Source organism: Boleophthalmus pectinirostris, unplaced genomic scaffold, assembly GCF_026225935.1.
Source record: "Boleophthalmus pectinirostris isolate CB_2022bp ecotype Guang Dong unplaced genomic scaffold, ASM2622593v1 HiC_scaffold_16, whole genome shotgun sequence".
Taxonomy (NCBI): domain Eukaryota; kingdom Metazoa; phylum Chordata; class Actinopteri; order Gobiiformes; family Gobiidae; genus Boleophthalmus; species Boleophthalmus pectinirostris.
Genome location: NW_026571095.1, coordinates 5,203,885 through 5,216,209, shown reverse-complemented (window position 1 = coordinate 5,216,209; position 12,325 = coordinate 5,203,885). Strand labels below are relative to the sequence as shown.

Sequence of the window (12,325 nt, the reverse complement as noted above, 5' to 3'; positions counted from 1 at the left end):
ATCCTCATCAAAAACATACCTGGAGTTGGGTTTTGTTTCATTCTCATATGAGTTCACTTAACAGTTACCTTTTTACTTTTAGTTCAGTAGAGATTGGCAATTCCAGGTCCAAAATGAAGGTGTGTGGAGAAGAAGTCAGTTTAAATGTGCAGGGTTTGTGCGTTAAATATGTCAATGAAACAAAACACAACTCCAGGTCTGTTTGTGATGAAGAAACATTATAACATCCATGAGAAAATTGTGTAATATGGGCCTTTTTAAGAATAAATCAGCATTAAAACAGTTATGAGTAATAGATATAAAATCCTACATACTGTTCCTTTACTTTTTTGGCACTCCCAAAGTGTCGTAAAGGAAGTTCTCATATTTCTTTCAATGTCATCTGACTTGTTGCACTTTGTACCTGATGCAAACTTGTTTGATTTGACTATGACGGTAAGTGATAGTGACAGAGATTATCAAGGATTTATCAGACTTGTTTGGTCATTGCGGGTGACTGGATGTACCTTTATTCTGTGAGTAGTACCAATACATGTTTTTTTTTTTATTTAATATCCTATGTTACACAAAATTGACTCTTGTGAGCTGCAATAATATAAGAATGTTACCGAAAATGCTCTTGTGATGTCAAGTAGTGGTAGTGGTAGCTGAAATTGTCCAAATGACTCTAGTGAATATGTATATGGGTCCTTTTAAATTTATTTAAAGATAAATAAGTGTTTAGTAAGATGGAAGAAAATCCTTGTATTTTAGTCATGTTTATACTTGATTGTAACATTTGATTTAAAGACACTGTGCTTGTGTCTGCTATAGTTCTAATCTATGACACTCGTGGATTATTATGTTATAATTTGGACATTTTAAATCGTAATATTTGTCTAAAACAACATGATAAAAGAATGAAGTCTGCTGACAATCTGCATTAAAAAACTGGACAACAAAAAGATGTGTAGCTGTTGGAACCTCCAATGGATAGTTGATATAAAATATTTTGTTTGTACCAAAAGACATTACTGAAGTTTAAAAAAAAAAAAAATATATATATATATATATATTTTTTTTTTTTTGTATTTTCGTATTAATTGAGCACTCTAATTGTCCCATTTTCTATTCTGTGTTTTTTCCTCTCAAAAACAAATTGGCCGTTGATCAAGTCTTCATTTGAACAAACCCAAGTTGATCATTGACCATTTTCAACTTTTGGATCTCAAATTTCGCAAGAATTTGAAATGGTGATATCATATAGTATTTATTATGATTTAAAATATTTCTTTTGTATTCTCTGGTATTTTGTAGTAGTAAACTGACACGGTTGCTCAACATGCTATAGCACTTAAAGGAGGGTGTGTGGTATTTGGCCTGTCACGATAACACACGATATATTGGTTTAGAAATAATAGTGGGTTTCAGATGACGTCACAATATTCTGATGGCCAGTGTTAATTAATACAAATGGGGGGCAACTGTAATTAATATAGCTGAAATCCAAAATAATACTGGGTGTTCTTGGGTTTAGTCAAGACAGATTCTTCAAAGGTTTTATGGACTAATGAGATGAGCGTGAGTCTAGATCAGGAGTCTCCAACCTGTAGCTCTCCACCTTCTTCCAAGTCGCTCGCCAAAGGATTTCTGAATTAGACGTACTGTGCTGAATAACTGAAATTCGTTTAGTTAAATGCCTTTTACCGTTGCACATGTATCATTTTGATGCGTAACTTTGTACACTAATAAATGGATAATGGTTTATGTTTTATAGGCGTCTAACTGTACTTCATCTAAGGCTCGCTGTGGCTCTCTTAAATGCTCAATTTCTTGTGACCTGGCTAGATAGTAGAACTAGTAGCTCTGTGTGCTACTTATGGGCATTTTTGTTTTTATAAAATGGTGTTTGAGAATTTGGCTTCATGTTAATATGCCCAATAATTGTGCATACTTTTAAGAAAGTTTTATTCTGTTCTTTATTAAAAAATGAGTAGCCTAGTAATTATTCACACAGTGTAGTAATTATCATGACAGGCCAATGATGACTGGTACTGTGTGTGCTTCTGTGTGTTAATGTGTTGTTTTCTTGACTGGTCGTGATTCAAACTGGTCTTGTGTAGTAGATGTAAATTTCATTTATTAGTAATGTTTTGTGATTCATGTTGTTGACGATCGCCTCTGCACATCTTTTTCTTTGAACACAGACTTCACTTTTTCTTGTTGATGAAATCATGCAGAATGTACATATTTATCTTATTTTATAATTAATATTTTAGTTTATTTAGTTTTTTATTATTTAATTCAGTCTACACTATAAGCTTTCATGCAGCATCTAATGTCCTTAAAAGTTTTTAAACTAAAATAAGTACATACAAGCTCTCTTTAGCTTTCCACAGTTCTGTGTTGTCTTAAATGAATCAGAGACAGTGTGAAGACTTCCTCCAGTGAAGCAGCTCTGGTCTGGGCCTGTGGACACAGGAATAAGACATGAGTGCAACATGATTCTTTACTCTGTGCTGTACACATGTAAATGTGCTGATAGAACTTATTCCTCTGTGATACAATAATGGAACAGTTCAGGACAGAAACAGTTAACAGCTACTGTTTGCTTTTTGTTCAGTAGAGATAAGCACTTCCAGAGCTGAAATTACCCAAATGGTTCTAGTGAAGGTGTATGGAGTTTAAGAACACAGTGGAGCACTTCCTGTATTATCACATGACATCACAAGGTGGAACAGAGTGTTTTCTGTTTCAAGAGAAGAACTCAGCCTAAATATGCAGGATTTGTGTGTTAAACATGTGAATGAAACAAACTAACTCCAGTGATGGTTGTGATGAGGAAACTACATTATAACAGAGAGCAGAAAATAACAGGATCTGGAACTTTTAAAGCCAATGTAAAAAAAGTGGCTTTGGTTTTGTGAGACAGGATCATGGTGCATGTTTCTATGAACAGGATGTCCAGCCTTTTATTAACTTATTAATGTGTTGTCTTAATTACTATAATTGAATAAATATTTAAAGGTACAGGACGTGACTTTTCGGGCTGTGGCTCTTTATCCGCATGATTCTGCTGAATAGTTCTGTTAGGGCTGGGCCATACGGGAAAAAAACAGACAGACTGACTTCAGGCATAAAGAGCAGGATCACTACAGTTTTTATTTCTTTGTGTCCATGCTCTAAATGAGGTCTTGAGTTTTACATGTGAGAGAATAGTTCTTTACTTTGATTATAATCCATTATGTCAGAGCTGCGATTGGCTGACATTTTTTAGTTAAATGTTAATAGTGCATTGTGCAACTTTTCTGGTGGAGGGTCCATCAAATGTTTTTCTCCATGGAGATGTTATTGTTTTGGCTGGAATGTTTCACAGTATGGCATTAATCCTTCTATCTTCATGGAGACCAAACCAGACCAAGTTACAGGTCAGATCTGTGGAGAAGCAACCCCGCTCACAGTCAGAATGTCTGTATTTCTAGGCATTTTTGAGCTGTAAAACCACCTCTAATTGAATAAATGTAAAGTAGAGCTGTTTAATGTCACACTGTGGAACATTCCAGGCAGAGCAATGACATCTCCATACAAACAAGCAGGTGATGGACATTCCACCAAAAAAGTTACACAGTGCATGTTTAGCTCTGGTTTGGTGAAATGAGTCTAAGTTGTGCTTAAACGTTGTGCTGGTGCAGGTGAGGAGCCCGCTGGTGCCATGTGAAAGACTGCAGACCATGAAGCCCACACACAAGCTGCTGTTCTTCCTGTGCCCCATGCTGGTCCTGGTCTTCATCTACTATTCGTCCGGGAGGCTGCACCTGCCCGTGTGGGGGCAGAAATCTCGTAAGTACCCCCATCCCACGCTCCATACTCCCCTCTATTCCCCCCTCACCTCTGCACGACGAGAGAAAAAAGCATGTCACTTCAGATGTGTGCCAATGTGCACAGGGTTCACACACTGCACAGAAACCTGCAAATCTGTCACAGCGACCATGTGATCTGCCCAATATCTCTTCCATACTGCTGCTTGATCTGGGAGGGGCTAAACTATAGTTTATAAACTGATATTTAAAATATTTTCATATATAATATATAGTACACACACACAGGCCCGTTAACACAAATTTGGAGGCCTGGGGCAAGAACCCTCCCATGGGCCCCGCTCCAATATAAATGAATAGGAAGAGGGTGGAATTCTGGACCCCTAAGACCCTGGGGCCCGGGATAACATCCCCCTTGAACCCCCCTCTCTACTGCCCTGCATATACAATATATAATACCAGTTTTCCTTTACATTCTGCTCATGTTTGGACATTTTAGTGACATATTTGAACATGTATTACAGATTCAAATCAATGCAAACATGCTATCTGCTAGCTTAGCTCAATGGTTAGCACTGACCGCTCTTAGCTAACTTTTTATAATGTTATATATTTTAATGCTCATTAAAAATGTAATGTACTGAGAGAAATACAGTTTACAAGCCACAATTATCTTTAGTTTTTTCATATACAAACCCAAAATACTTAGGTTAAAATGTCCAACAGTAACTTAAAGTTCCAGTGTGTAATGTTCTAGTACAGCTTACTTCCCTCATGGAGGAGGAGCTAGATCATTTTTAATGCCATACTGAGGAACATTTCTTCAAAACCATGACCTCTCCATGGAGATAAGCAGGTGGTGGTAACGTTACTCATTTCAACTTTTTCTGTGGAACTTTTTATGCTCAGTTGAAATCCCCAACTGAAAGGTAGAAAGTTAAAGTTTAACTTTTATATGATTCATTTAATCTTTGTGTATCACCATAATATAAAACATGCTGTGCTAGATGAACATAATAAACCCGGGTTAAGCAAATTTTATAACAATTTTTACATGCAAACGAAGCCCATTTTCTTATCGATATGATTCAGTCAGTGAGTCAAAACTGCAGTATCGGTCATAAAAATAATTTTTCCATAAAGTCCTGCTGGTTTCCCACGAGTGTGTGGACTCTACACATTAAGCTTAAAGTGTGGTGTGGATTTGTTTGGCTTCGGTTTGGTTCTTAACTTGTGTGCTCTCCCCTTTTGTCAAAGCGGTTCTTTTATCCCAGCTGCCCAGTGATATCTCCAACCTGGTTTAAATCAAATTACCCTTTTTTCCTTTTTTTTTTTTTTTTTTTAACTAGCCAGAGACCGGATACAGCAACATCTACCTAATCTCATTACTTCTGTGGTCTGACTGGAGAATCCTGCCGCTCGGAAACCTGTTTGAAAGCCTGTCACGCAGATTACTGTATTGGGTTACAGATTCTATACTTGTCTAAATTGCGTCATTGGCGATAGGCCGATCTCTGGACGATATTTGGACGTTTTAGAGCATTTGCTATTGACCTTAAATTTCCAGCGCACACCGATATTTAGTTTTGGTCAATTTGCTGCCTAAAAACAAAACGAAAATTGCACATTAAGACAGACAGACATGAAGACAGAATAAATAAGAATAAAAATCAAGACAGACAGTTTCAGATCTATTCATGGTGAGATCTGCTTCACTAGTCCATGCCGTCACTCACTATCCCTTAAGAAGTTCTACATTTTCAGTCCATAGTGAGAAGGATCTGCTGCCTAAAAAATACACACAAAGCTTTATTTTAGCATTTGAATACAAAAAATGTACTGCGCAAAATGTGACTACACAACTGTCTTAAGGGTTTGTGGGTGAGTTTGCAGTGACTTTATTTTCCTCCAATGATCCAAGTTAATCAAAATCAGACCAAAAATATCTACAGATCTTATTGGTCATTGGTTTCTGTGGATTTTTAACAATCTGTATCAGCACTGGTCATGAAAAACCCACACTGGTCCATCTCTAGTCAGTATTTATTTGTACTTTTTCTTTATGCAAATGTGCTTCTTTTTGCTAATTTTGTCTTTTTCCTGTGCTACTATTAAATTTTTGAGTTGTTGAGTTGGATAAATTCTACTCATCACAGATGTAAACTAACTAAAGGGTTTCATTTTTGCTGTTTATTTATTAGAATCTTTTTTTTTTTTTTTTTTGTATACAGGGTAGCTGCAAGGTCTTAAAAGTCTTAAAAAGGTTTTAAATTTCATGTTCCTTAATTAAGGCCTTAAAAAGTCTTAAATTATGTTGTCCAAGTCTTATTTTTTTCACAAAGGTCTTAAATTTGATTAGGCTATTTTTTGTTTACTCATCCGGGCTGCAGTGCAATGTTAAATGGAGGGAGGGAAAAAAACAACAACAACGTGAAATAATGTAACGTGAATGAGTATGAGTATGCGCAAACAATACTTTGGTTTTTGGCGCCGGCAGCAATGAGTAAACAATCAGTTCCGTCTACACTGCCCAAGACGCAAAACTCTGGTCAGATCTGCTCATATCATGTATGTGTGTACTTCACATACATCACCACCTAGAGTCACCGCTGAGCCTCCTGACATGCACCCAGTCCAATTCCACACACTTTTTCGTCACCGTATGCACACAGAATTCCTCCTGAAAACGTTCGTCTAAAAAGTGAAGACGTTACGCCACTTTTGTGTCTTCTGTTAGGACCGTCATCATATAAACGAAGCCTTAGATTTTAGATCTAGTACCAGTAGTTGGTTGGTCAGTATTAGAATTTAGACCTGGTGTTTTTCACCCGCATAATGGGTGCGACGTTGGTCTTCATTTTCACTGAAGTGGTCTTAAAAAGGTCCTAAATTTGGGGCAGTCAAACCCGGGGATACCCTGTTATATTTTCATGACTATTCACATTGTAGATGGTCACTCAAGGCGTCACAACTATGAATGAACATGTACGGAATATAGTAAACAAAAGAGTGTGAAATAACTTTTTTATTTTAGATTCTTGAAAACAGCCACCCTTTTTTTTTATTTCTGCTTTACACAGTCTTGGCATTCCACTAATGAACCCTGACAAGGCACAGCTGTCAAGAGAAAACCATTTTAGGAGAATTTATCAAGAAGTTCACCATGTAGATTGGATTGAACCTGAGCAAAGGATCATGGTCTATGTAGTTCTCTCTTGTTTTTTTAGCTGTTGCTGCACCGTAACAAAATAAACTTAGTGTTATTGTGAGACTTTTGATGATACGATAACACAATATTTCAATTATTATTATTATTATTATATCCTTACTGCTGTTGTGGATGAGGTACTCAATTTTGTTTCTTAAGTAAAAGTACAGATACAGGGACAAAACGTTATTCAAGTAAAAGTATCACCTGAAAAAAGTACCTGTTTAAAAATGTACTTTAAGGGTAAAAAATTAAAACTATTTTGTAGAGGGTTTTAGAACAATTAAAGGATGAAATGTAGTGATTTTGATAAAAAAAATTTAGCTGATTTTAAATGATTCAATAGATTTTGTCTTTGTGTTTTTGTATATTTGGTTTGCTCAATGTTGGGACAGAAACTCAAATTAAATGTGCGAAAAATAAAAAGTCCAAGGAGTCTAAAAAAGCCATTTCGAAGTACTTTTTACTTTTCAGTCCAGATCTAAAATGTAGTGATTTGTGTACTTGCGGCATTACTGTGTGACTATAAGGCCGCAATATGGGAGAAAAACAAAAAACAAAATAAATATATATGACAAAAAACAAATATATATAATGTAGTGGAGTAGAAAGTACAGATACACATGCTCAAATGTAGTAAAGTAAGTAAAAAGTATCCACTGTAAAATTAACAGATGCCTAAAATTTGTACTTATGTATTGTACTTTTGCGTTTATACTTTGTTACTTTCTGCCACTGCCCTACTGTCAACAAGACTGATTAATTTGAATTTAAAATATAAAAAATATGAATTAAGAGTTTATTACCTATATACTGTCCATACATTTTGCTTCATATTTGATGTCTTTAGTATGCAGATAAGTAGTAGTTTAAGTAGTAAACGTAAAGAACATTGGTGCGTCCACTTTTTTTTACTTTTAAGCGCTCTTCAGATCATGTTGTTGTGAAAGGCCTATTTGCAGCTGTGATATGATGTGAATTTTTACAGACTCAAAGGGAAATGATGGACAAAAGAAAGTGCCGAATTACAATTTAGCTGCACAAAAACCGAACTGAAACCCGAGGCCTCATTACTGGTGTAAACTGCGTTTCTGTAGATCTTAAAATAGAGCGAAATGAAGCCGCCTCCTTCACATCCTGCGTCTAAATATGCCGCAGTTGATAGGACCAGTGATTTCCTGGCAAAGCTGCAAAGTATGAATATGTGAGAGGAGTAGAGGGCGGTGAATGCCTGGACTGAAAGGAGGTGTTGAATTGGCTCATTGATTTCTGAATGGTTGAAAAATTAGTTTTGAATTGCCTGTAGAATTTAGCATTTTGAATTGCATCCAGTGGAAAAATGTGGTCATCTAAACATTTTATTATATACAGTTGTGCAAATGTAGTGTTGTTTCGATCATTTTTTTGGGATCCGATCCGTTACGATACTTGGCCTTGGTGTACTTGTCGATACCAATACCAGTCCGATACCATAGTGTGAAGAAGTACACTTATGCCAGGTGTACACTGTGCGATTTTTGGCCCTTTCTGAGTAGATTTTTCACTCGTGTAGTAAACATGGGGTAACAAGAACCGATTAATACCTCATGAGCAGCTCCTGATCGACATCCTTAGGTCACAATAATATCAAACCGGTTTGAAATCCAGTCACCTCTCGTGCGGGTTTCACACTGTTGAAGTTGTTCTTAGAGTGTGAGATCATGAACCATGAGCTGTGAACTTTTAAACTCTTCAATTTGGTCATACAGTTTGAGCTGGGGCTGAGTGAAACGATTGAAAATATCACACAGTGTACATCCGGCATTAGGTTACCGTATTTTCTGGGCTATTAGTTGCTCTGGATTATAAGACACACTGTGATTAAATGGTCTATTTTTGAACTTTTTTCACAAATAAACCACACTGGACTTTAAAGGAAACACAACAGTGTGATGGGTGAGTGGTTTTGTTTGTTTGTGGTGTTCACGGTGACTCTGGGCTTTGTTCAGTTGTGGCGTGTAGGGAGGGTGCTGTCTGGGACCAACGGATTGTCGGCGTGTTCACAGTGACTCAGTTGTTCAGTTGTGTCTAGAAGTGGCACATTGCACTCGCTTTTTCAGTTCCTCTGTACCGTTCCTCGCCGTCGTGGAGTGATGAGTGTGTCTGTGGGTGTGTTTCTCTGTGCGGTCGCTGTCTGCTTCGTGTGTGTTTGTGTGTTCTGCAGGTGGTGCGCCTTTGTAGTTTACTGAAGTCGTGCTGGGACACCTGAGTGGATTCGTGTAGAGGGCGCTCTGGATTGTGGGGCGCGCCGCTGTTTTTTGATGGGGGTTGATGGGGTACCGAAAAATACGGTACTTAATTTTGAAACATACAAGCGCCAAAAATAAGTCTTCTAAAAGGCTATTATTAAGAAATGCAAGAATAAATAAGATTTAGTGCGTATTTAAGCTGATTTAAGCACTTTCACTTTCTACCTCAGTGCCGATTAAAACAACAGTGAAGCCTGTAAAAAGATGCTCATTCTCGGAGCACATGGATCATTATGCAAAGGAAATAAAGTCCGAGTTAGTGCTGTTGCCGCTGTTATCGGGCTGCACTTTCCCAGTTATTTACCGAGTTGAGTGTCCACATTGAAGGCTAAATGAAGGTATCAAAGAGGTAACACAAGCGCAACACAAACACAAAGAGCGCGTCTAATAGCCCAGAAAATACGGTACATGGAATCTGATAGTGCCTTTAAAGTTGCACTATGTAACTTTTATTAAATTACAGATGGTTTTATAGCTCAAAAATATCTCGAAAAACGGGCATTCTGACTGTAAGCCTCTCACCTCTCCACAGATCTGACCTGTAACTTGGTCTGGTTTGGTCTCCATGAAGATAGAAAGGTTTAATGCCATACTGTGAAACATTCCAGACAAAGCAATAACATCTCCATGGAGAAGGACTCAACCTCCACCAGAAAAGTTACACAGTGCACCTTTAAAGCAGCAGCTCCTCTATAGATGGGAGAGTTGGGCTTGTGCATGTCAGCAGGGGGCGCTGGGAGGTGTGTGAAAACATTGTCTTCTTTGCCTCCTGCCGAGCGTTCTTCTTCTGTGCAAACATTCTCAGACAGCAGCTTTGGCACACTATGTCCACATGCCTTCTGGTTTCTCCCGTAACGCCAGGTTTCCTGTAAGTTTCCCCAACATCTCAGGACATGTGTGCGGTCTTTTTAGGATAACAGCAGTATTAAAGGGACAATATCACGCTGTTGTCTGATCTATGTTATAATGGTGTTTCCTCATCACAAACCTGGAGTTGTGTTTTGTTTCATTCACACATGTTGAACTCACAAACCCTGCACATCAAGACTGAGTTCTCTTAAACTGAAAACACTCGTTCTACCTTGTGATGTCATGTGGTGATACATAATAGGAAGTGCTTCACTGTGTTTTTAAACTCCATACACCTCAACTAGATTCATTTGGAATCATTTCAGACCTGGAATTGCTAATCTCTACTGAACAGAAGTTAAAAGATTATCTGTTCCCTGGCTTAAACTATGATGACATCACAAGGTGGAACAGAGCGTTTTGAGCTCTGGAGATTTAGACAGACTAATAATAAAGAATTATTCAAACATGCAACTCCAGTTATGTTTTTTTGCGAAGGTAACAACGTTATAACATGTCATAAAGCTCACAAGAGATCAGTGACATTTAAGGATTTTCAACAGGCAAGTTTTAAAATATATTTAAAAAATTATTAGTTTCTATTGAACTTTTTCAAATATTTACAGTGTCACGTCTGCATACATTTTTGTTTAACATTTATATTAAACGTTTTTATATACATACTACATACTTTTACGTACTACTTTTCACTATAAAATCCATAAAATGAAGAAGAAAAAATGCCTAAAGAACACCATTCCCCCAAGTATATTTTGTCAGTTATTAAAATTCCAGCCATAGAATTGGAATACCATATTTTATTTGAAGAAAATGACTGCTTTTATTAATGTCATCATATGATCCATGGTCACACCAAATGACAGGAAAACCTCAGACTTGCCAAACAAATAACAATAAATTAGTAACAAATAAATTGCATGCAAAATGTATAATTAAATCAGATTTGGTTCCAATTTAACACTCAACAATTTTATCTTTTTCTCCATTTCATTTCTATTTTTCTTTTTCACAACATTGTCATTTTTTCATAATATTTCATTTTCATTGTGACACTTGGAGAGTCATTTTAATAACAGTAACACTTATGATCTTAACATTTGTGGCCTTTGTTGATACTCATAAACAGATAACTTCTATTAAACAGGCGAAGGCAAGTGAAGACAAACTTTCATTTGTTTCCATTTCTGCTTTTCTCATTCTCAACAATACTTTCATTTTCATAACATGTCAATCATCATTTTTAAAATCACAAACAGCTGAGGTTCACTTTGTTTGACGCCTTAAAAAAATAAATAAAAAATTCCTCTTGAATACACTCATTTCCACTTTTTCTTTACACAACATTGTCATTTTTCTCAACATTTTTATTATTTATGGCGGGCAGTCTTTACTCTACTTGACAATGACATCTGATAAAAAATAGATTTAAAAATAGTTAAAAATAAATATATGTGGTCAAAGTGACATGATCTCTCTTATTTTGATATATTTTCTTATTATACTGTATAAATAGGAATTACAACTCATTGTTCCTGAAATACTCAAATACTCAGAAATGAAAACAAACAAACACACACACACAAACAAACAGTCAAAGTCTTTTTGACTGAATTACTCAATTGTTTGTATTAATCATGAAAATAACTTGAAAAGCACAAAAAATGTAACTCTGCAGTGAACATGAGTAATGGAAAGTTTCCTACAGTGGTCGCACCAGATGATGATTTTTAGATTGAGTCCAGATTTACAGGCAGAGCATTAACCACTGGAACAAAACTCTCTGGATTCTCTCAAAAGGTCATCTTCAATTATATTATCAAAATGTACATTTGTAAATAAAATTTCATTCTTGTTTTCTTTTTGAGGTCACACCACATGATATCCAAATATGACACCTGCCTCCCAGCTCTTCAGAACACGACCTTTACAAAAGAATGAAAGAGAGTTACAAACCTGCCTGTTGATTCCACGTGTCCTTTGCAAACTGGTGAATGATGCAACTTCCTCTTTCAGTTGAATTTAAAATAGAAGTTCCAAAAGTATAATAGTCTTTTCTTGATGGTCGCAGCACATGATATTTGAAGAAACTGACACGCTTGGACATGATTTGTTTGTATATTATGGGGGAAATAACTGTTTAAGAAAGCTGAAATTTCATGTGT

General features: G+C 36.4%; 1 protein-coding gene across 1 annotated transcript in view; it reads left to right on the top strand.

The window, feature by feature from the left end:
* The first annotated feature begins 406 nt into the window (after positions 1-406).
* st3gal3b (ST3 beta-galactoside alpha-2,3-sialyltransferase 3b) overlaps positions 407-12,325 on the top strand; it is a 122,578-nt gene continuing 110,659 nt past the window's right edge. The window contains 2 exon segments of the mRNA XM_020940934.2: positions 407-515; positions 3,672-3,819. Coding sequence (XP_020796593.2) covers positions 501-515; positions 3,672-3,819 — 163 coding nt within the window. The 5' untranslated portion in view covers positions 407-500.